Source organism: Mesoplodon mirus (genome assembly GCF_964341445.2).
Source record: "Mesoplodon mirus genome assembly, chromosome: 2".
NCBI lineage: Eukaryota > Metazoa > Chordata > Mammalia > Artiodactyla > Ziphiidae > Mesoplodon > Mesoplodon mirus.
This window is the reverse complement of record NC_138977.1, coordinates 65,719,101-65,744,561: the sequence shown is the minus strand read 5'-3', so window position 1 is coordinate 65,744,561 and position 25,461 is coordinate 65,719,101. Positions and strand designations below refer to the sequence as shown.

The 25,461-nt window shown below is 47.8% G+C and overlaps 1 protein-coding gene across 2 annotated transcripts in view; it reads right to left on the bottom strand.

The window, feature by feature from the left end:
• RPS24 (ribosomal protein S24) overlaps positions 1-25,461 on the bottom strand; it is a gene marked incomplete at its 3' end in the record, with an annotated part of 502,092 nt that overhangs the window by 43,234 nt on the left and 433,397 nt on the right. The window contains exon 5 of one of the 2 annotated variants that reach the window (XM_082611023.1): positions 9,519-9,529. The exons of the other annotated variant lie outside the window; for it this stretch is intronic. Coding sequence (XP_082467149.1) covers positions 9,527-9,529 — 3 coding nt within the window. Of the gene's footprint in view, positions 1-9,518; positions 9,530-25,461 lie in introns of those variants that run through there. 2 annotated transcript variants of the gene reach the window in all.

Sequence of the window (25,461 nt, the reverse complement as noted above, 5' to 3'; positions counted from 1 at the left end):
CATGTGGGATCTTAGCTCCCCAACCAGGGATCGAACCCACACCCCCTGCATTGGAGGGCAAAGTCTTAACCACTGGACCGCCAGGGAAGTCACAACATTTTATTTTTAAAGAGATATTCTTTTTGAAATAAATAGCACCACCCAGAGCCCCCAAATCTTGACATCAGGATGAAGGCAGCTTCCCAGAGCTAGAGACAAGGGATATGGGTCTCAAAACCTTTGTAGGTTCCAGAGATCCAGGAATTTATTGTGGCCACTGGCCTGGCATGAGGCACCTCTCTCCCTTCTCCCCCGCTGGGCCAGCAGCTGGGCTTCCAGGCAGGAGAGCTGTCTGCAGGACATGCGGAGGGCCCAAGGGAGGGCGAAAGTGACAGAGGACAAATTGCTTGGCATGTCCATCTCCACCTGTCTCCATCTGCCACCCCCTCTGACTTCCTGTGTCCCTGTGCCTCGCTATCCACATCTCTCTTTGCCTTGTGCCCCTGTCTCTAACCCTGCCTCTCTCTGTGTCTGTCTTTAGCCCCCATCCCCAGGCAGCCTCTGCCTCCCCACCCTCCACCCCCTCCTGCCTAGGGATGCTGCTGAGCTTGGCAGGGTGCTGAAGGTTCTGGGACCTGTTGCAGACCTGGGAGCTGTTACTATTACTGGGAGCTGCTTCCGTCAAAAGCACGTTCTCACGTGTTATGAATCAGAAGAGGGTGTCTTGCTTCGTTCTGCCTGATCTCAACAAATTCTACATATAGTCCCCACACTACTCCCCGCTACCCGCAATTGCAAGGAGCAAGGCAGGAGGCATTCTGAAGGCTGTCCTAGAACATGTCAAGTCACTGAGGGGACAGACTGGGGAGTCACATCTGAATTCTGAGTGCAGAGATCTGCCCTCACCCACCCTCGCCCGCCCTTGCTGAGCGTTCTCTGCTGAAAACATGTCCCCGGGCCGAGAACAGCAGGCCTTGGTCCGGAAGCTGAGCCACTCGTTAAGCACTCCCCAGAAGACCTGATGCTGGGAAGGAAGCTGCCAGGGCACAGGGCATGGCTGGGCTTGGAGGAGGGGGGAGGGATCTCACATCTGGGCTGGGCAGCCTCCTCTTCTGCTGATAAAAACTCAATGCCATCCACCTAGGGACCCCAAGAGCTTGTCTGCAGCTCCCCTGTTCCCAAATGGCCAAGTGGGGTGGTCGAGGGAGCGTGGCCCAGGGGGCAGACCCTTGTCTGGGAGAATGATCCTCAGAGGCAATGAACAGACCAGGTGAAGCAGGCCTCTTAGGTCCCAGGGGTTCTTCAAAGAACTGCTCCCCTGTGAACCCAGGGCCATATTCTGTTTTACTGGATTTTATTTTGCTTTTCCTTTGCTGCCCTTCCCCTCACCCCTTACCTTCCCTCCTGCCCATGAACCTGCAGTGACTCTGGACAAAGAGCTCCCCTCTCTTGGTCCTTTAGTGTCCCCACCTGCAGGGTGATGGAATTGGAGCCTCATGGTCCTGGCCCCATAGTGAGGGCACGTCCCTGCCCCAGCCCCCAGGCCCTGCACTGTAAATACTGGGCTTCTGCACTTTGTTGGGGGAAATCTGCTGCTAGAGTGTTAGAACTAGACGGTTCTTCCGTCTCCACAGCTTCACCTTGCCCTTCTTCTGAAGAGCCTCCTCTGTGTCTCACCACAGTGTGTCTCAGGGGCAAAGGACCCCACTCTCTAGAAAGAGTTGTCATCTGTTTTAACCTTTGTTACTCCAACTGTGAAATGAAAGCAGCCTGGGCTAGAGGATCAAAGCAGGACTGAAGGTGGAGGGTTTGCCCCAGGGCAGAAAGCCACTGACTGTCAGCCGATTTGAATTAGAAAGTGCTGGGTGACTGACCTCTGGGTTTCCTTTCAAACAACCGAGTTGGTTCTGTGGGCCTGCGCAATGGTGGCAGCAGGGGCCCACGCTACCTCAGGGAATCCTTTGGGAGGCTGCGCAGTGAGATGAAATTGGTCAAATCAGTTTTCAAGTTATTAAGTGGGTACTTTAAACATTTACTTCTCTGAGAATGGAGTACAATAGCAGACACAGAGAAGCTATTTGTTGGATGAACTGAATGAATGAAACAATCATTGAATCAGTGAATCCACAAGCAGTACTAGGCATGGTGCTGTCATATCAAATCATCCAGGATTTGGGACAAATTTTGAGCTGGAAGAAGATCTAGACCAGCAAACTGTGGCTATGTGAAGTGGAACCTCTGGCCTGGGGGTCACACGCCTAGCGATATCAGCACCGAAATACGTGGCCAGTGTCTTTTCTCTTACCTGCTATCTTCAAAAGAGGGCATGTTAACAAGACTCACTGTGTTGAGTTTTTCCGAATTTGCCTTGGAATTTCCAGGACAGACATCTAGGAGGACGTGACAGTTTTATGCCCCAGGGAGTTGGTAGCATCCTGGCACTGGATAGAAAGTTTTTAAGCTGGTCATCTGGAGTCACAAAACCCATCAATGAGGGCTTTGGAACCAGACCCCTGGGGTGAGTCCTGGCATCACCCATTTAGAAACTGTGTGACCTTGGACAGGCTGTGGACTGTCTCTGAGTCTTCAATCTCTTAACTAAAAACTGGAGAAAAATAGTTCACTGAGCTGTTGCGAAGAGTCACTGATATAATTTGTAAGACACTCTGAACAGTTCCTGAGTGAGAGGAAGTCCTCAATTACCGTTGACTGCTGGAGTGGTGCTGCTCTAGCCCTTACGTGGAGCTCTGAACATCAGTACGCTCAGAATCACCTGGAGAGCATTTCAAAGCAGAGCTCCCTGAGTCTCTGCAAGGGAACAATGGGGTCAAGCATCTGGATTTTTTTTTTTTTTTTTTTTTTTTTTTTTGCGGTACGCGGGCCTCTCACTGTTGTGGCCTCTCCCTCTGCGGAGCACAGGCTCCAGACACGCAGGCTCAGCGGCCATGGCTCACGGGCCCAGGCGCTCCGCGGCATGTGGGATCTTCCCAGACCGGGGCACGAACCCGTGTCCCCTGCATTGGCAGGCGGACTCTTAACCACTGTGCCACCAGGGAAGCCCAAGCATCTGGATTTTTAACAAACACCTGTGTCTAGGTGTCTAGACACCTCATGTTTCACACAAGTCTGATGTAGGCAGCTCTCTGTGCCCACATCTGAAAAAATCAGGTCCACATCTACACTTTGTACTGTGATATGAGTTGCCTTCCCTGCAAGATGGAATGCCAGGAGGGCAGGAATCAGGTACACGGCTACATGGTTTTCACAGCACGTACATTATATGGTCATCAGTCAGTTGAAAGGTAACATTTGGCCCCAAGGACTGCCACTAATTTCAGGGGCCAGAGCCTCTGGAACCCAGGTTTTCAGCTAAGTATATAAAATCCTGAGCTGTGTCTGCATCTTCTTCCAACTGGCTCTTGATGACATTGTCTGTTTCAGTCAACGTGCAATGACTGTTCTCTAGAAGAGATGCCACATAATTCATCTTACAAGTTCAGTCCTAGAAAGATGTCATTCCTCCTGACAGATGCATATGCTTCCTTTTATCCTGCTGTGGTAGATTATTTTTCCAAAGATGGTCACAAAAATATCTCCCACTCCACATGCTCTTCGGCAATGTGACCTGCTCCTCCAGCTCAGTCAGGACACGAAGTCCACTCCTTGAATCTGGGCAGGTTCTCTGGCTGCTTTGACCAAGAGAATCTGGTAGAAGGGATGTCGTGCCAGTTCTGCGCATGGCCCTTAACTGGTCTTGCAGCTTCTTCTTCCTATCTCTGAGAAACCAGTTGCCATGTTAAAAGTGTAACTACTCTGAGACCATCATGAGGTGAGAAGCCCAAACCCCATGGAGAGGCCCTGCAGGATGAGATGCATGGAGAGAGAAGCCAAGGAGCAATGATGCAGCAACACGGGACTAAAGAAGCCATTCTTGGAAGTCAATCCTACAGTTCCAGCCACCCCACCTGCTGCTGTGCATCTCAGAGATGAGCTGCCCAGCAAGATGCTCCCCCAATTCCTAACCCATAAAATTTTGAGCGAAGTAAAATGATTACTTTAGGCCACTAAGTTTTGAGGCAGTTTGTTATGCAACAATGGATACCCAAAACATATGCTATGAGAAAAGGTAACCATCATGTTTTCCTTTTTTCCTTGGCTGCCAGGAAGCTCAGAGCTAGATTTCTGACTCAACTGTAGCAATCACCCATAACTTATCCCTACCTCTTGCTTTATGTATATAACATTTGGTATTTTAACCCTATGTTAATTAGATTAGATTTGTATCTTTTATTATAAAACTCTCCCACATTCTTTTGATAAAGAAATGGGAGGATGTTGGGAATTTTATTGCTTCCTCCACCCTTTCTATATATTTAAAACCTCCCATGTGTCAAAGTTCTATTTAATTTCCAGAGCTGGCCCTGGGTACAGAACTAGTGCTGTTGCCCAGTGGGTCACATTTTCACCTCTGTGATTCCCTCTCTTGCCCCCACCCTTCTCTGGTTCTGGTTTATGAGTACCTCTCACTCTCAACTTTCAATCAACCAATTTTCAATTTTCATCTTTACAAGTGGTCTCTCAAGAACCAAAGAGCTTGAAATATCTAAAGAAATGGATTTCTTTTGAGGAAGTTCAAGTTGAATAGTCAAAGAGATATTTTTGGTCAAGGTCATGGTTATAGAATAAATAATACCTGAGGACAGTGTCATATGCAAACAAGTCTCTGTGTGTCCTTGGGCAAATCCCTGAAGCAGAACTGATGATGGCTTTCAAGTACTGAGCAGTTAACACAGCCAGATCGTCTACAGGTCCACAATCCTTTGCATGAAATCTTTAGAGTTATATGCATTTTGGAAATCAAACCATTATAGATTTTAGAAAGGTTATAGATTTTAAAATCTATAACCATTATAGATTTTAGGGTACATACAGCATGTAGCTTACATTACCTAACACTCCCAGTGGATACTGAGGTATTACCCTGTGATCAAACGCATCAATATTTCTACAGCAAAATACATGAAAAGTCACAATAACAACTCTAAATAGTTTTACTTAAGTTCAGGTCACATTTTTGTTGCCAAGTGAGTTCAAGTGAGATCAGATTTTACTGCCAAATGAGTTATGAAAAATGCTTTCAGTTCTCAGAACTTTCTAAGTTTGGCATTGTGGATGGAGTTTGTGATCTCATACTAAGTACTTGCTTGTACTGATCTCACTATCTCATAAAACTACCAAATGATTAATATTAGTATTATCCCCATTGTATAGATGAGAAAATGGAGACTCAGAGACATTAAGTCATTTGGTAGAGGTCAAAGAGCTCATAAATGGCAAGGCTGGGTTTAAGCTCAGATGTGTCTGATTTTTAAACCTAGATTCCTAATTATTATCCTATCCTGTCTCCTTTGCTCTGTGCCCCTGGTCACATGAGAAGAAACCTTCCGATAGAGGTCTCTGGGAAGCTAATTTGTTAGGTTGAGGGATTACTAGGGAAGAAGAAGGAAACAGGGAGAGAGAAATTTCCTTTTACAAAGTAAATAGAATATAACCTTTCCTCTCCAACCCCAGTCCTCAATGGAAAAGCTAAGCAACCTGGATCAACATACAGAAGAGGAGAGTCTTCCAGAAATGCTCCAATTCTTTTCCCCAACTTCTTTTGGCTTGTGGACATTGGACTTTTATCCCACTGCTGCCACCACATGTAAAGAAATAGGTATTTTAAAATGGGCTTTGCTTTATAGAAAAATGAAAGTCCCAAATCTTTATTAAAACATAATGCTTAGAAAGAGCCCTGGGGGACTTCCCTGGTGGCGCAGTGGTTAAGAATCCACCTGCCAGTGCAGGGGACATGGATTTGATCCTTGGTCTAGGAAGATCCCACGTGCCGCAGAGCAACTAAGCCCGTGCGCCACCACTACTGAGCCTGCGCTCTAGAGCCCATGAGCCACAACTACTGAGCCCACATGCCACAACTACTGAAGCCTGCATGCCTAGAGCCCGTGCTCCACAACAAGAGAAGCCTCCACAATGAGAAGCCCACGTGCCACAACAAAGAGTAGCCGCCGCTCGCCACAACTAGAAAAAGCCCGCGTGCAGCAACAAAGAGCCAACGCAGCCAAAAATTAAATAAAAATTTTAAAAATACATTAAAAAAAAGAGCCCTGCACTTAAGGCCCATAAAGATGTGACTTCCAATATCAGTAATGTCATTCACTGGCTCTAAGATTTGAGAATGTTTTCTCCTATCTAAAGGGCCTGCCTAGAGAAATCCCTTCTTTGCCTCTACCTCTTGGTCCACGTGAAAGGTTGGGCCTGGGACAAGCCCTCTAGGCCTTCAGACAGCCTGCAGGAGAGAGGGGATGTATGTGCTCTGGGCTGAGGGAGCCTCACACTTCCCCATGGTCATTCATTCAAAGTAATCCTCTTATGGTAGTACCCTCTCTGGACCTCTCACCCTTGGTCCCACAGTCACAAAACAAGTCTTACCTCCCTGTCCAGTGTCAGGACAGACCTCTTTAGAGGCAACTGAGCTGTGGACACCTTTGTGCTTCAGCCTGTCAAGCAATCCATCCTAATGAGTTTTCACTGTCCAGACTATGCCAAAACAGAAAAATCTCCCTTTGTCCTTTCATTCACTTGAAACAAAATTGATTGTGCATCATGCACCAGACACTGTGTTAAGCATGGGGAATTCATTTCTTCATCCATTCATTCATTTAAAGGACATTTATTGAGCATCTTCTATGTGCCAGGCAATGTACATGGCACTCTGAATACAGCTGTCAATGACAGAGAAAACAATCCCTGTCCTCACGGAGCTTAGATCTTAAGTAAGTCAGGCATGGTCTCTGACAACCCAGAGCTCATTGTTTTGTAGAGAAACTCTCAAAATATAGTGTGATATCTAGTACAATTGATGTAGCACAGGACTCTATAGAAATGTAGACATCCAACCTGGACATGGGGGACATGATATGGACACAATATCTTTCTGGGGGAAATGACAGAGACACTAAATCTGAAGACTGAGTAAGGACTATGGTCAAGAGCAGAGAAGAGTGTTTTAGGCAGAAGCAATATGTGCAAATAGAAGAAATATCATGGCTCACACAGGGAACAGAGTGTAGCCCTCTGAGGTCAGGGCAGAGGGTTTGAGGTAGAAATTAATGGACTTGTGGCTAGAGAATAAGGAGGAGTACATCCCGCATGGCCTTTTCTGACAGCAGTGGAGAACTTGGAGCAGGTTACACGTAGAGGTAGGAGAGAAAAAAACGGGTTCTTTGTTATGATTGTTACAAAGCTTCACTAATGACACATTTGGAGAATGACCTCACCCTCATGTGGAATGGGCAAGGGGGAACCTCCTGACACCTACCTGGACCCCTGATGCCCTTGGGGATCCTCTGCCTGAATTTGAGACCCTGAAACAAAGCTGTAGCCTGCAAAGGTGGTGGCTGTGACTGAAGCTGTGGCGTGTGCATTCCTCTAATCATTAAGATGAGTTTCCGAGCTGCTGGGTAGCTAACTCTAGTTGGTGTCAGGGTAATTAACCAAGCTGCCTGAACTTTATTCACAGCCTGACAAGGTGCACTCCTGGGACTTGTCACTGTGGTTAGTCGGGGGGCGGGGGACTTGACATAGGCTGATTAGGGAGTGTTTTACACAGCAAGAAGCTCTCTGATCTTCAGCTGAGTGGGGTTCCCCCCTCCTACCTCATATCAGAGATGCCTGCGAGGCTAGAGCATAAAGATCATCCAGTCCAACCCTCTCATTTTCAGATGAGAGAACAGCCGTTCTGAGCATGGCTGTGGTTTTCCCAAGGCTGCACAGCGAGTTTGTCCTGGAGATGAGATTAGTGCAGATCCTCATGTTTCTGCTCACAGCCTTTTCTCTGTCGTGTCCTTGCTTTGTTTTTTTTTTTCAAGGCTACTTCTTAAATCACTGCTTCTCAAACCTAATGTACATAGGAATCGCTGGAGAACTTGTGAAAATGCAAATGCTGATTCAGGAGGTCTGGGTGTGGCCGAGGCTCTACACCTCCAACGACCCCCAGATATTGATGCTGCTGGTCTAAGGACCATATTATGAGCATCAAGCTGCCCAAAGACCCTTTCCCAGAGACCACCTGCATTTTCAGTGAAACTGGCATGAGTTACCTGTGCTTATGGCTCGCTAGCTCCAATAGGCCCTGAACCCCAAGACCCCTGAAATCAGACTACCTCTGGTTAAAGGGTTCTCATAGGTCCTACAGTCCAGCTCCTGTGCACACCTGAGTCCCCTTGTTCTGGTCAGGGCTTTTCTATGTTTCAACAAATCAACTCAGTTCATTCCACTAAAGCAGGGTTTAAGGGACTGCAGGGAAGCCAGGGCACAAAAGGCATCTCTGCTCACCTGCCCTACTCCCAGCTCTCTAAAGACTTACGTACTCATCAGTTTATTCATCCCAACAAAAGCAAACAAACAAACAAAATCTGCCACCCAAGTTCTCAAGGCTGTGTGACCTTCAAAACCCAGTGCCCGTCATAGCTGGAAACTTTCCTCTCTACTCCTTGTTTCCTTTCTGAACGAGAGAATCTGATGGGCACAGCTCATCTGTTTGAGTCTCTTTTCTTCTCTGGGCCTCAGAAACACCTGCAACAAAGTGACAGGACTTGACTAGGTGGTCTTCCGGGTACTCCCAGGTGTTGATTCTCTGTGACTCTAAGGTTTTTTGCAACCAGGTACTTTAGGAAAACACCTTTATCCTGCTTGCTGGGGAGGACATTCACTCAAAGGAACTGCATTGGGTACTGTTCTCTCCAACTGGTGAAGTAATGACAACAGGTACCCAAGAAAATGGGAAGTTTTCATATTTCATTTACATGACTGATGCCAGGATACCATTCCCAAGTGGTGACCATCCCAGCAAGAATATGAGGAGATACAATTCTCAAGGCTCAATTCTCAGACAGGGGGTCAAAGGGCTTGGGCATTACCTCTGTGGGTAAGTCCTGTCCTTTCTAGGCCACTGAGACTATTCTCATCCAAGTCACATTTTCACAGCTGAGAAAACTAAAGTTCTTCTTAGAGCTGGTCTTCAATGACTCCATCATAATTCTTATTTTACTTTTAAATTCTAAGTCCTTTCTTAATTGAAAGAAGTTTGAAGAGAAGGCAGATATTGCTACTCCCACCACCTCTATGCCCATCTTTGGCTCAGGCCCTATTGGGTTCCCACAGGCCACAGCTGCTGGGGGATGTTTGAATATGTTACACAGGAAGTTTCATGGCACTCCCCAATGGGGGATTATTTTTTAGGTTGCACTTAAGAAGAAAGGCTTCTTTGTGTCAATACCACAGAGGGTTTAAACCTCCTTTCTTCAGCCCTCTGCCTTCATATTTCCACTGTAGCCCCTCATCCCCAGCACAAAGGAGAGTGACTGTCCTACAGAAAGAACACAGTTACTAGAAAAAAATGACAAAGAACTTTCAGCAGCCAAGGTCATCCAGCCATGACCAAGGCTTTCAACACTTCAGTTTTTGAAGTCAGAAGAGACACTCCAGCTCAGACTGTGTTATACGGAACCAGGACACTGTGAGACACCTGAGGTGGATAAACACAGAGCTAGGATGATGCCTTTAGATAGCTACATTATGGCTTCTTAAACTTCCGATTATTCAGAGTTGAAAATTTGATGAAAGATAGGGACTTGTTCTTAGATAAAAGCCCATGTATAAACATGGGTAAGGTGTTCCCTGCAATTTCAGAAGCTTTATATCCACCCTAAGCCAACTCGAGAATCTACCCATGGACCACCATACTTCAGGATGGCCACTTTTTTATCTATAGCCAGCCGTGTTGGACTTGACTTTTAGATGCAGATGCTAGAGCCCAGTCAGCAGCTGTCCCCCAGGATTATCTTGGGCTGTGCACACGTGACACTCCATTGGATATCCTTGGTCTTCACCATTCAACCAAGCATTGACTAACAGGAGAATGTATGACTGACTGGTGTTAAGAGAGCCAGGCCAAGCAGGGGCTGCTTCACACAAACTGACTTCGCTTTTCAACAAATATCACCCAGTGGCTGAAACCTGCTTTGGCCAGACATGTGTGTGAGCATCAGCTTACAGGAAGGAACGGCACTCAGCAGGATCACAAGGAGTGTGAAGGAGGCCAGAGGTAGGTGGGCTGTGGCTTGGCCCGCGACATGGTGACAAAGAGCTGGGAACTTTGATTTGTGTCTCTTTGCTCAGTCCCCATGAGCAGTGGACTGAGAATCTGGAGACCTGGTTGCAAGCCTCATGTGTGACACGCTCTGATGCCCAGAGGTAAGTCTCCTGATGCTGCAGCGTCTTGATTTTCCCGTCCATGAAACGGGGAGCAAGTGGGTTACCCAGTCTCCACCCCTAGCCTGAGCATGTCCTAATTCTATGTGGAGAAGGACAGTAGGAGACAAGATAAGAGGTCCCACTCCAGCAGTTTCCTCCTCCGGAGTCTGGTCTGGGACCCTTGATACCCAATACCAATGGCCCCTCTTACCCCCTCCCCTAGGCATGAAAGTTGAACCTTTGTGGCAGGTAACACAACTTGCCTTGTGTTCTTCACTTGAGTGCTCTTGAGTTTCTGCTCCCCAGAAAGATCAGTTTCTTGCCAATGTCATCACTTTTAGCCAGCAGGGACCTATCAGTGGCTCCATCAGGCGCTGGAGGCCCCAACCCCCCTTGGCTTTAAGTCTGAGCCCTGGGAACACTGGGGAAACTTAATTCTCGAACACCTTCCACTCAAAGAGCCACTGTTCTGCAAAACCAGCGCTGGCCCCTGCATTTCAACAGCTTTCGGGTGGGTTTCCCACCCCAGACGTCGATAGGGCCCAAAACGCCTGTGAATGTGTTGACCTGACTTCAACCGCAGGCTCGGTTTCAAAGGGTTGGCTGAAATCTTAGCCCGCCCTCATTCCGTGTGAGGCTTGCTCCTGGAAGCCTCCGGCTGGATCTCAGTTACTGGGAAGGCTTTCCCTGAATGTGGGTTTTCACCCAGTGGCTCCTGATGAGCCATTTCTCGTGGCAGGATGCCCACCTTGTAGGGGAAGCAGCCTTGGTTCTGGGAATTTCTTGCCTCATCCCTCCTTCTTTCTGTGCCACAGGTTGATAGGAAAAGGCACCAGATGTGCCATCAGAGAAACTGGGGTGCATCCCTGCCTACCCTTCCTACTTGCCATGCAACCTTGGACAAGTCATTTCTCCTCTGTGGGTCTCAGTTTCCCCTCTGGGCTAAGAGTATCTGGTCTGCCTTCCTCATGGGGAGGAATAAAAGCGCTTTGTAAACAGGAAGCCCTACAGAGTTCTATCAGGGAACCCACTCGACTATTTTGGACTTTTTTCTATTTCCCTTCCTGCGCTTGAGAAATTAGCAGGCAGATTGTGAAAAACCAGCCCTGACTTTGTAATTACAAATGTGCACACGTCCCACTGAGCATCATTTTCAAAAGGCATATTAAGCAGCACAGACCGCAGGGGGGACCCATGTAAACAGGCCTCCTCAGATCCTGGCAGAAAGGGCCCGGAGAACGCAGCAGTCCCCAGGAGCGGCTGGCTGTTCCTGCAACCCCAGCCCCGCCTTGCAGCCCTAGCAGCTGTATGTTTATCTCCCGCAAGCAGGGTTCTGGTCCACGGCGAGGGGGTGGGATCCTGGTACTCTGCAGGATTCGTGCTGCTCCAAGTCCACACCATGCCTTCCAGATTCAAATCCCCCAGACTAGAAGCTCTCCAGGAGCTCGCCCTCAGAAAACTCTCCCAAAGCCCCAGTGGCGCCCCTCTGCAGGACTGGTCATTTACCACTTTGTATCGTAAGTTTGCATGTCCAAGTGTCACTTCTTATAGTAGACTGGGAGCTTTCGAGAGCAGGCTGTGTTTTCTTCCTGTTTTCTCCCTCATGGAGCGCAGCATACAGTTGGCATTTGGTACATTTTGAATCGAGGAAGAAAGAGAGGCGGGGCAGAATTAAGGCTGCATTAAGTCTCTCATTTATGTTATCTCATGTGACTGTCATGCCAGCCCATGGGGAATGTTGCCTCTGCTTGGCCAGTTAGGACACTGATGCCCCATGAGTTTATGTCACTGGCTGAAGGCCACAGGCCTTGTTGTGATGTTGGGATTTGATGCCACATCTACTCAAAGTCCTTGCTGTTCCTTGCACTCTCTCGTCAAGCTGTCCAGAGGCAGGAACATAGGCTGTGAAGTGTGGGCAGCAAAGAACCTTAACGAATGAAGCCAAGTGTCAACTAAACCCAGGAGTCCTGCCCTGACACAAGGGCAGGGCCTTCTCAGATATCAAGGCACCATGGCTATGCTGGCTGGACCACCTCTGCTTTTTAGCAAGGATTTCGGGAGCTATCGCCATGTGTTCCCAGAGCCCTAGGGACCACAGGGATGCAGGACATGAGGGCACACTGCGCTTGCCTGAGCTGCTGAGGGCCATGCTGGGCAGGCCTCTCCTCCCTCCCATGGTGACATTCCACATGACTAGTTTTACAAGCCAGCTCTCCCGAATGGCTGAGGGGGTGAGAGGGTCTCATCCAAGGTGGGAACACTGCCTAGGATATCCAGGAAGCCGCCGAGCGTCAAGACACAGCACCACCACCTTGCTCACACGGGAGGAAGGAAAGGAGAATGTAATTCAACTTGGGGGTGGTTTATGGAAGGCTTCCCAGATGATGGGAGGTGAAGATTAATTCTGAAGCGGGCATGGATGTTATTCAGGACAGGAAGGGCATTCAAGGCAGAGATGAGGTGAAAGACGGCATCGATCATTCACCGACGACAAACAGTTGGATCTGACTGCGGTAGAAATTGAAGGGAGCAGGGCTGGAGGAGAGGGGAGGGGCAGCGGGTAGCGGAGGCAGGGGAGCAGGCAGAGGCCGACTGTGACGGTCCTTGTGAGCCATGCTGAGGAGCTGGATCCCCAAGGCAGGGAGGTGTAAGGAGAGTTTTGAACAAGGAGTGGTGTGATCAGAGGCAGGTTCTAGAAAGACCACTCTGGGAGTTGGTGGGAGATGCTGGTCTCTGGGAGCCAGTCTTGGTTCTGTGGACAAAGGGTGTCCCTCTAATGAAGTGCTAATTGCAAACTGGTCAGTCACACTTTGGAATGCTCTGGGTCCCAAGACCCCAGCTATGCTCATATGAGTGTGGATGTTGACCAGGAAATGGGGCCAGCTCGTTTTCTCGGAAAGAAGCAGTCATTAAAATGCACTGCTGGTGGGAACGTGAATTGGTACAGCCACTATGGAGAACAGTATGGAGGCTCCTTAAAAAACTACAAATAGAACTACCATATGACCCAGCAATCCTACTACTGGGCATATACCCTGAGAAAACCATAATTCAAAAAGAGTCATGTACCAAAATGTTCATTGCAGCTCTATTTACAATAGCCCGGAGACAAAAACAACCTAAGTGTCCATCATCGGATGAATGGATAAAGAAGATGTGGCACATATATACAATGGAATATTACTCAGCCATAAAAAGAAATGAAATTGAGCTATTTGTAATGAGGTGGATGGACCTAGAGTCTGTCATACAGAGTGAAGTAAGTCAGAAAGAGAAAGGCAAATACCGTATGCTAACACATATATATGGAATTTAAGAAAAAAAAATGTCATGAAGAACCTAGGGGTAAGACAGGAATAAAGACACAGACCTACTAGAGAATGGACTTGAGGATATGGGGAGGGGGAAAGGTAAGCTGTGACAAAGTGAGAGAGTGGCACGGACATATATACATTACCAAACATAAAATAGATAGCTAGCGGGAAGAAGCCGCATAGCACAGGGAGATCAGCTCGGTGCTTTGTGACCACCTAGAGGGGTGGGATAGGAAGGGTGGGAGGGAGGGAGATGCAAGAGGGAAGAGGTATGGGAACATATGTATATGTATAACTGATTCACTTTGTTATAAAGCAGAAACTAACACACCACTGTAAAGCAATTATACTCCAATAAAAAAAAAATGCAATCCTAAGACATCAAGGACCCCTCGAGCTCTGTTTATTTTCGCATGCTGATAAAATCCTCAGAAAGAGAAGCCAGGCCTTTCAGAGCCTGCCTGGATTGCTGCAGGTCTGCGAGAAGTCCAATTGGGAAGTGTGGGTGACAATTTCAGAGGGGATGGAATATGAGCTGGCCTGAGGAAGTGGGCACATGGGGGTGAAGGAGTTCTGAACACAACTGCACAGCTCAGGGTCCCCAGAGCTGCAGCTGCAGCCAGTTCAACTCCGCCAGCATGGCAGAGAGTACCTACTGTGTGCAGAGACCTTTCAACATACGGGTGCGGAGCCAGGGAGCACTGGGGGAGAGGAAAGGGCCACTCTGCAGTGCGTGCCTTTTGGAAGGGATGACCAGCTCATCCTCTTAGTGGGGGTCAAACTGGGCTTCTCTACGTGCATTTATAATAAATTCTGCCCTGAAGTTCCCACTAAAGGAACCTACACATCAGATTCCCATCCCCCTTACCCATTTCTTGCTGGAACAAAAATTCCCAATAATTTAGGAGGTCAGGCAGGGTAGGCAGCCTCTGAGATAGCCTCTCTGATCCCCGTTTCATGTATTCACACCTGTGTGTTGTCCCCTCCACATTGTACCAGCGTTGGTCTATGTGACCAATTGCATCCAATGGAAGTGAAGGCATGTCACTTCCAAAGTAGGTTATAAAAGACACTTGGCATCTCTCTCTGTCTTGGATCACTTGTCCTGGGGGGAGCAGCCACATCACAAGCAGTCCTATAGAGAGCCGACATCAGGAGGAACAGAGCCTGCCAACAAAAGCCACCTGAATGAGCCCAATCCAGCTTTCAAAGGACTGCAGCCTCGGCTGACATTGTGACTTCAATTTCAAGAGAGAGCCTAATATTCTCTCTCTAGTGAGAGAAGAGACCTGGGTCTGAGTCCACACCAACCTTATGATCTTGGTCAAGTTACGTAACCTCAGTGATAGCATTTCCATCCCTAACATGGAGGTAATAACAGTACCTACCTCAAAATGCCGTGATGAACAGATCAGTTAACAGGGGTCGTGCAATTAGCCCAGGGCCTAGTATTTACTAAGCGTTCAATAACCAGGACTAAACACCCCCACCGCTTTTCCAGCCCCTCCTCCCAGACTTTCTGTGGCTGCTTCTGCTGGAGACTCTTTCCTCCGTCTCTCCACCTATCACCCTCACCCATTAGGCTTACTCAGGTGTCCCTTTTGCGCCACCCCCAGTTCCTCTAGATAGATAATCACTCCCTCTTCGGGGCTCCTACCACGCATTGAAGATTGTCCTATTTTTTTTTTAAATCATAATTTATTGTCATTTTTCTGGGTCTGCAAGAGCATTTATATCCTCAGGGACACGCACATAGTAGGCATTCGGGAGAAACGCATTAACTGAAAGGCTTTCTTGGCCTTAGGTAAAAATCGCCCAGGAGGGAAGGAAGGTTGCTCTTCTGCTGACTTGAATATTCGCTTGCAGCCTACGGCAGCTATAATTAGGGGGATGTCTTTCACTCTCATGTGTTCCTTTTACCACCACAGACAGCTCTTGCTATTTCATCCAGTTCCTTTTTGAATAATATCTTAGATTTGCTTTTATTTTATCTCTTCTCATAATTTCATCTCCCCTTTCAACCTTATCTTTTAAATGGAGACAGCAAGTGCCCGTATAATTGAGACCGTAAATGCACACATTCATTAAAGCAGTTGACACAAATTTACTCCTTCAATTTGGGGTCTTAACCTGGCCCGGGTTAATCCATTCATGTGAAGTCGATCAAAGGTGCAGACTCTTACTCCCAAATCCTTGTGCCACCTCCCCCATATTTGCCCTAGATGCAGAGAACACCCCGTGGAGGCACCACGTCACATGGCTTCTTCACCTCAAGACAACTCTGCTTCTCGGAGGGGAAGTCGGAGCTCCAAGAGCTGTGGCCTCAAACACAGGACCGCATGCTCCCCAGCAAGGGGAATGCCAGGAGTCACCCACCTTGGGCTTTGGCCCAGGCACCATCTCTAACGCACTGGGGACACAGGACACCTCGCCTGGCCTCCGTCTCCCTCCATTTCTTTGTCTGTGTGCTAGGGACAATGACACCACCCTCTTGGGATTTGTTCACCCAGTATTTCTTAGGTGCAGACTCTGCGCCCTGCTCTGTGCGAGGTCCAGCATCTGCCTGGGCCAGGGGGACACTCCCCTGTGCTCCAAGGGCCTCTAAGCCTTGATAGGAGAAGGTCTGTCACCAGACCCTCTGCAAGGAGACAGTGGGGGCATTGACTAGAGGTCCAGAGGACACCAGAGAACAGGGAAGAGGGACAGCCAGCCAAGGCAGGAGCCCTCAGGGAGTGTGTCAGGAGGTGGCGGCACCAGAGCTGAAGGCAGTCTGAAAGGAGGAGGAGAAGGAACAGGAAGGTGGGTTCGCATGTATGCATCTGGCTGCGTGCATGCAGGGCAGAGCTAGGGTACAAGACAACCGCAGTGTGGTGTCCCAAGTACATGAAGCAGGAGTGGGAGGGAGAGAGGGAGCCCGAGAGCCTGGCACTAGCCAGAACACAGGACAAAGGTAACACAGATGAAAGTGCTCGGGGAACTCTGATGTGTGGGCCATCGTCTGTTCCAGAACACTTTCCTTTCCAGCTGCCCATTCTCACAAAAAACATGCTGAAGCCAGCAATTTTTTTTTAAAAAAAGCAGTCATCCTTCCTACAGATTTGCAGAGGACCATGAATTACGTGAATGTTCACGAGTTGTCATATAATCAAATGATTGGCGATTTTCTTTCTAATTTCCCTTTCTTTCCCCAGTTGTGTTTCTACTGATTTCATGTTTCAGGAACATAAACGCCACTTCTCTGTTGTGTTTTTAGGAATAAATCGAGAGGCACCCATTTAATTCCATTATCCAAGAAACAAAATCATTCTCCCTCTGTCCAGCCCTGCAATCCAATCACCTGCAGGAGATGAGAAAGGAAATCATTCTGTCTTTCTTTTGCTTTTTTTTCCTAACTAGTGGTATTTGAGAAAATTGAGTGTGTTGTGCTTGATATTCAGGGCCCAGGTCCTCAGACAGAGCTGGGGATTGAAATGGGAGAATGTTGGTTGGTTATAGAGGCAAGTATTTCACAGCATTCTTCAACCCCTATGAATGTCTTTGTAGGTGAAATAATTCATTTTGTTGTGACACTACCTTAAATATTTCCATGCAGGTAAGACTCAGAGCATTGTAAATAGTCCCTTTTTATTTATCACACATGTGAAAATTTCACATTTCTTGTTGGGATTGTGAAAGCAGGATGCCTCACCCCAGTAACCCAGTACTGTTGGCTTGAGTCCTGGCTCTGTTCGTGGTATGACCTCCATCATAGACTCCTCGGTCAAGTGGGGACAGCTGGAGGCAGTAGAAAGAGCACTGGACTTGGAAGTGGACAGACTGGATTTGAACCACAACTCTGCTGTTTACTAGCTGTGACTTTATGGCAATTTACTGAAATTTTCTGAGCCTTAGTTTTCTCATTTTGTCAAGTAGGGATAATAACCAGCCCACTGGATTACTGTAGTAAGTAAAAGAAAGAGATGGCACATGGAAAGGTCTGAGATAGTGCTCAGCTCAGCACATGGGGATGCTACATACAGTCGCATGGTTTCTACCCTGCCCAAAAATGCCCAGCCGAGGGGCACGTGGAGCTGACATCCTGCCTCACTTTTTTTTTTTTTTTTTTTTTTTTTGCGGTACGCGGGCCTCTCACTGTTGTGGCCTCTCCCGTTGCGGAGCACAGGCTCTGGACGCGCAGGCTCAGCAGCCATGGCTCACGGGCCCAGCCGCTCCGTGGCATGTGGGATCTTCCCGGACCGGGGCACGAACCTGTGTCCTCTGCATCGGCAGGCAGACTCTTAACCACTGCGCCACCAGAGAAGCCCCCTGCCTCACTTTTTAAACCTGCTGGTCACTCATACAGGGTTCTTTAAAAAAAATTCATCCACCCAGAGAACTTGTGGATGATTCACCCCCAGAGAGAGCTTCTTTGTAATTTACATGAAAGTGCAATGTGGAGAGAGGGGTCCCTGAATACAGGAGGTGAATCTCCACTCCACTCCGTTGGTTTCTGCTCCACCATCCTCCTGCCAAAAACCATCCAGCCTCAGCTACAAGTCTGTGCAAAAGCAGACTTCGCACCACGTCCTGAAACAGCCCAGCTCATCTTCAGATGTCTCCGTTAAAAAGTATTATCTTAGAGTTTCAGTTTTGCAAGATAAAAAGAGGTCTGGAGGTGGATGGTGGTAATGGTTACACAACATTTTAAAATGCTTAAGTTGGTAAATTTTAAATTATGTGTATTTTATCACAATTTAAAATAATAATTTTTAATTTTTAAAATATTCAACTATTTAAAAAAAAGAGTCTAGCTCCATTTGGTGCTGAGAGGCAATAAACCGATACTTGACATAGCAGGGGAGTGGGGACTTGCCCTCTGATAGTCAGAACTGAGTACCTATGTGGGGAAACAGTATTTTCTTATGTTTGAGCTGAAATCTGTTTTCATGTAACTTTTCTCCATGGTGGTCTTTGGGGCACTAAAGAATAAATGAATCAGTAAATATCGTGGGCTCACTGGGCTAATTTAGTGTACTGTTTAGGTTAGGTTAGGCTGTATTATGCTGCAGAGAAAAAATCTTCGGGGCTTAACACAGTAAAAATATATTTCTATCCCACACTGTGAGTCTGTGATGTGTGTGTGTGGTGCAGAGGTGGGGGAACCTATGCAAGACCCACACGCAGGGAGTTTTCACTCTGTGGGCCACTGTTCCCAGTCGTGGCCATGGGAGAGAGCCTGGGGAGTCCTGCACGGGCCTTTCCCTGCTGCAGCCAGCAAGGGGCACCTTTCCCTCCAGTGGACTTTTCCTTGGCAAGTCACATGACCTTGCCACTTACAAGGGGTCCAGGAAATGTCGGGGAGCAGATGGCCGCTCCAGGGAGCATTGCCGTCTCTGTGACTGATAACTGTGGGCTGATCTGGCTGGGATCTTAGACAAGGTGCTGTCCTCAGGCTCTGGTGCTGGCCTGGGTCCTGCAGGCAACCTCCCTTCCCATTGCCAGGACTCAGCTTTCCCATCAGAGAACAAAGTTATTGAGGCATTTGAAAGCACAGCTGGGAAAGACCCCAAAGAATATGGGAACGTGTGAAAAACAGAAATCTGTCCAAGAAGCCAGGGCCCTTTTTCAAATGTTTGGCCCTAGATTCCTCTGAAGCAAATTATGAGTATGAAGAAAGACTCCATTTCCATTCCTATTTTACCCCAGCCTGTGATGTCTCCAGCCTACAGAATCGCCCCACTTTTAATAGTGCCTGGGGTGGAAGCAAAGGTCTGGTCTGTGGCCACAGAGAGAACTTTTGTCTCCAGGGGTGTCTGACCTGCCTCCATCCTGAGGGTTACTATACCTTTTTTAATTAAGGCAAAGTTTGTAGGGAGTTTGCTCTTTTGATGTGGCAGCTGTAGCTGGAAAACAGGCCTATGTATAAGACTTTACTGCCTGCCGGTGGCCCAGCAGCCTGCCACCCACATATCAGAGCCCACACCCCATAAACAGCCCAGATCATGTTTCTTTAGAGCAGGCCGTGTGAGATGGGCCTGGGACCACCATGACATGGAAGGACCACCTGTGCTGACAGTCTCATGGGGCCTGGACCACCCAAGGGTCCCCCCCAAAATGGGGGTAGTGTTTTGAGGTGGCAGAGGAGTAGATAAGGTGACCTCTAGAGACCCGTGACTAAGTGTTTATTCTTGACCTTGATGTTCTACAAGACCCAGGCAAGAACCACGTGAGGAGGGGCACGGAGCCAGAACGATCCTTCAGGATCATCCAATCAGAGCACACGTTTCTGGCCCTGCTCAACGGGGGGAGGGTAGGGGGGCTCCTTCGGGCATCTTTATATCCCAGAATCCCACATGCAGTAGGCTGGTAACTTCGATGAGAACAGAACTGACAGCTGTATCTTTGGGGAGAGTGATGAATAGAGTGAATTTTGAGCATGTTGTTCTATTATATTCAATACCCATTTAGGAGCCCCTACTACGTACCAGGTATTTGTCCTAGGCACTGACAATTCATCAGTAAATAGTAACCCTGCCCAGTGAGAGCTCATATTCTGGCGGATCTGAAGTTTATGGCAGCCAGTGGAATGCAGCCAGGTCACACAGTTAACCAGTGGCAGACCCGAGACAAGAATGGGTTTGCCAGCTCCCATGAGAGCAGTGCTTCTCAAGCTTTCCCATTAAAGAGACCCCCATGGGGTATCTGGAGGCAGAGCCCAAAGCAGCCAAATACAGACGTGACATTTCTTTGACTTTCCAATATTTACTTTAAAAATTCATACAAATGGTGACGTCTATGCCATTTCATATTCATGTTTGTTTTACTATAAAATAATGGTGTAGGTTACTTAGTATATACATGTATATATATATATATATATATATATATATATATATATATATAATTTTTTCTTTAAGTTTCCACCTTGTTGATCCTGCATCTCTGTATTTCCCTTGGCACACAAACGTACACTCCTGGGGATCCACAGGGAGGGAAGTACATTTCCAGCGCACGTGGACTCTTCTAAATGTCTACAGGCCTTATGACCTGGCTCCTCTTTGCTTTTATTTTTAAAATGAATTGCATCATAAGCAAAGTTAAAAACAAATGATACACTGGGGAAAAAAGTTTTGCAAATTATATTGCCTTGATCTCCCAAATATATACCCTACATATCAATGAAGAAGAAAGACCACGAGCTCAATACCGTCTATAACCATTTACATAGAAAGATATACAAATGGCTGTTAAACATAGAAGACTGTGCTTAGCCTAATTCATAAGTGCAAATTTAAATTATGTTGAGATACTAATTTGTAGCTCTCAGATTGGCAAAAATCTAAATGTTGGCTAACACACTGTATTGGTGAAAGTTGCAGAAATGGTTGTGTTCACCCACTCCCGCTGTTGGGATGCAGAATGGCTCAGGCCCTGTGGAGGGCAATTTGGCAATATTATAGAGCAAGCACATTCATGAGCAAGATTCTCGTATTAGGTCAACCACTTCCTTCTGAGTGCCAGTTATATTTTTAGCACTGGCTAGAAACTTTATGAGAATAATGAGGTGTGCACACAGAGCCTGACCCCGAGGAGCTTGTGACCCTGCTTAGAGGCACTGGAGATAGGACATAGTAAAAATAACAATATTTTAACTCTTGTTTATCAAGAACTTCCACATGTAATAGGTCATCGAGCATCACAGAAATCCTGCAAGGTAAGTATTTTTCTTTCTATTTTTCAGTACAGAAAACTGAAGTAGAGGATAATTTGCCCAAGGCCACAATAAGGTAATCCCAGAGCTAAATAATCCCAGAGCTAAAGTAACCCCAGAGCTAGAGGAAGATTCTGGGATCCCCATGTTCTTTCCACTGGGCCAAGTAGCCGGCCCAAAGGACAACATGGCCACCAGCAGTACCCAGTGTGCGAAGCGTCCTGAGAAATGGTAGGGAAGGTGAACCCGTGTAGGGGCATGTTAAGAGATGGCATTTACATTGCTCTAACCTGAATCTGAGGTTTCTCTCTATTACTTGCTTACGGGTATGACCCTAGATGAGTTGCGAAACCTCTCTGAGGCCTAGAACTTTCCTCCATAATGTGCAGGTGATAATAAGATTTTTGTGGGGATTAACTGAGAACATGTCTTTAAGGTACTTCACCTATTGCCTGCCACGCCATTTGCACTCAATAAATAGGGTAACAGAGGAGGAGGAGCTAGTGGTGGTGATTAGAGGCTTCATGAGCAGGGGCAGACCTGGATGGAATTCAAGTTTGTGGCACACACGTGAGCTTGTGCATCAGGAGCGAGAGGCTCTTCTCTGAGTTGAGTCCCTGATGTTGCTCAAACACAACCCAAGAACGAACCATTCTGTCACCCTCAGCAATGTTTTAGGAAGGTCATGGCAGTTGGTCCATGAGATCAAGGAATCACAGCGTTTCCAAGCTGGGAGGACCGAGGCTCTCAGTGCTAGTCTGGTCAGACCCCTGCTCGTCACAGATGGAGAACGTGAGACTTCGCCCTGAGCGGCATCATCTCCCCCAGCCAGCCCTCGGCCCCCTTCCTCCAGCTCATCCCAGGGCCCACGGGCTGCAGACGGCCTTGGCCTTGATGCTGGAGGAACAGCTCCGCATTTGGGAAGCTGATTCCCCTTTACCCTCAGGTCTCCTAGAGCCCAACAGTTGAGCTACTTAGAGGGGAAGTCACATTATTGTTAGGAGAAAGGGGGAAACATCTTTCTTTATGACTTCCCACGGAGGGTTAAGCGCTAATGCGGATTCGAGAGGCTTCTGGTGGAGTCCCCAGAATTGCACTACATCCCTGAACCTCTGCCTCGAGGTGAACTTTCAACTCCCAGAATGATCCCTGAAAGCTCTTTTTTCCTCCCTGTCTCGGCTGCCAAATTGACTCCCCAAGTCTGCCCTCCGCGTAAAAACACACTGAAACCTTATACAATCAGGAAGGTATTCAAGGTTCGTAATAAGTAATTGCCCTATGACCAGCGGTTTGGATCCCCCGGCACACCCTCAGTGGGCCTTTTTCTTTAACAGAACAAGTAAAAGGAACAGATGCAGGGCCTTCCGTGCCAACACCGCAGTGGCCTCGTGCGGGCCTGACAAGGGTCCCTGGGGGAGCATCGTTCCCACGCTAACAAACACACATGGGGAACAGCGGCACAGCATCCGCCCCAGAACGCTGCTCTGGAGACACCAACGCACCTTTGGCCAGTGGCAACACTTCCTTCCTGTGTGTTCCTGACCTGTCCTCCTCCTTTGTTGATGGGGGAGCAGGTCCACAGAAGAAGCATCATGGCCCGAGTGGAATTCCGATATTCCATGACTAACTTCTCTTTCCCCTTACACCCGCTTTGATATCTTTTATCTCTGTCCCATTTCTGCCCCCTCCTCTTCTTTCTGCCTGCTTCTTCCTCTCTCTCACCCTCGTTAGACTGTAAGCTCTTCCCAGGTGAGGTCCACACCTGATTATACTCGGGACGCTGGCATAGCGCCTGGACACACTATGAACCCAGTAAATGTCGGTCAGATCAATACATGAAACGAAAAGCACGGTGTTGTTGAAAAATAGGAAACGGAAGTCCACCTTACCAGATGCCGGGATCTTCTTTTCGAGATCAATTTCGCTGCGTTTTGCAGATTTCGAGGTCTTTGCTTCTACTCCCCAAGTGGTCGGTGACAATGTCCGCCAGCCTGGCTCTTCCACGTGGAGTCCTGTGAGATAGAGTGCAAGGCATTTCTGTATCTGCCGTTAACAGCACGTAATGATTGTGGGAGGACACATGTTGGCTCTGCCCACCCAGTGCACAGCCCCCTTCTGCTCAGAGCACCTCTGTTTTCCTCTCTGAGGCTGGCCCCCTGCCCCTCACATGCAGGTCTGGAAGCATCTGACCTCTGGCCAGCGTGGGCCCAGCCCCAGGGCAGCCAATCAGACTCTCTCTCCCAGGCATCTACATCCCCTTGCTAGTGATGAAAGGGCAGGAACTGGTGAGCCTTCAGCGGCACTTGGAGGAGACTGGCCTAAAGTCCCTTCCAGCCCCACACTGGAGTGGCCTCATCCCTACTCTTTGCAAGATCTGGTACATCACCATTTCCCTCTATTCTGTCTAGTAACCCCTCCCCTTCCAGTAAGTTCCCTTTTATATTTAGGTTGGCTGGGGCAGTTTCTGTTGCTTGGAACCCCAGCATTCCAATCAGGTTTTCTCAACCTCGACACGATGGACATTTGGGACTGGGTACTTCTTTGCTGTAGGCATCTTGTTGGGAGCCAATGTGGCAGATATCCAGTGAATGGTGGGTCACATCGGTATCCTAATGCAGCCTAAGCCTCTACCCTGGGTTTCTCAACCTCAGCACTACTACTGATATTTTAGACTGGATAGCTCTTTGTTATGGGCACTGTCCTGGGCACTGTAGGATGTTTACCAGCATCCCCGGCCTCTAGCCACCAGATGCCAATTGCAGCCCCCGGGTTGTGACACATGTCTCCAAATACAGCAATATTGTCCCTGGGAGGTAAAACCACTGCTGTAAACTGATTTAGTGGTTGAGAACCAGTTCGATGAGGCATTGAATCAGAACTCAGAGGGTCTGGGATTTATCTGGCCCTGAGCCCCTTGCACTGTCCTCCTCCCAGGTCCACAGCCCAGCACCAGCATAAGCTTGAAGAAATCCAAAGAGCTGCACAAAAGATGACGTTGGAAGATACGTTACCACCTCACAGTGGGTCTTTACTTGTCAAAGAAGTTAAAACCTGCTCCTTGGCCAGCTGGCTGAATTTGATGATAACTAAAGAAAGTGAATAAATATCCTGACCAGTGGAGTCTGAAGTATCGACATTTCACTTATCATATTGGGTGGCATTCTACAGACAACAGAGAAATTGTTCTTGCAGGGACAGACCTGTCTTTCTTCCATCAAGTGCTCTTTTTGCTATAATGACTAGCATGGCTGGGGTGGGAGGCAAAACAAGGTGAAATTATAAACCTTGGAGATATGGAGGCTCAGAAGCTGCCCTTTCAAACAAAACCAAGCTCCGACCCTTTCTCACACTTCAAATTGAAACCTCTTGGAGCTTTGATAAAACGTCAACTGACATTTTGTTCCTCCCTTCTCGGGCAAGGTCTGCTCACCTCCAAGCTTTCTGAGACCACTAGAGCACAGGTCTGCCAAGGACAGCCTGGCCGGTCCAGATCCAAACAGGTAACACTTAATATGCTGATCTTTGAGCTCAATCCTCTCTTTACCAGCACTGGAGGAACAGCTCAGGCTAATGTGGGGGACAAGATTTAGGGTAAACTGGGAGTCCGGAGACTGGAGAAGGCTTCCAGCTCCACCACTCACATGAAGCTTGGGAACCCTTTTTTCCTGCCTTGGTATCAATTTCCCCACTTACAAACTGGTGTTGGAATAGATCAGTGAGTCACAAGCTTATTTCGGTTTCTCTTTGTTAATCTGAACCCACCCCCAAGAATAGATCCTTGGCCACACTCCCACAGACACATCATTTCATAAAATGTATGAAGGTTCTTGGAGTCCCCCACAGCCATGAAGTCCAGGGTGAAGCCGTCAGACCAGATGGTCCTTAAGGAGCCAGCCCTTTCCTGACCCTACTTTGCAGTAGCCCAAGCCCATGGTTAGTTTCATGTTAAGACAGACATGAATTCTAAACACATCTGGCTTGGAATCCCAGCTCCTTCTCTCATCAGCTGTGAGATACTGAGCAAGTTTTCTAAACTTTCTGAGTCTATTTTCTTTGTTTACAAAACAGTGAGATAATATCCCCCAGTAGTTAGTTCTAAGCATTAACTACGTATTATATGACACCTAGAAAATGCTCGATTCATTTTTGCTTTCCAATCCTCTC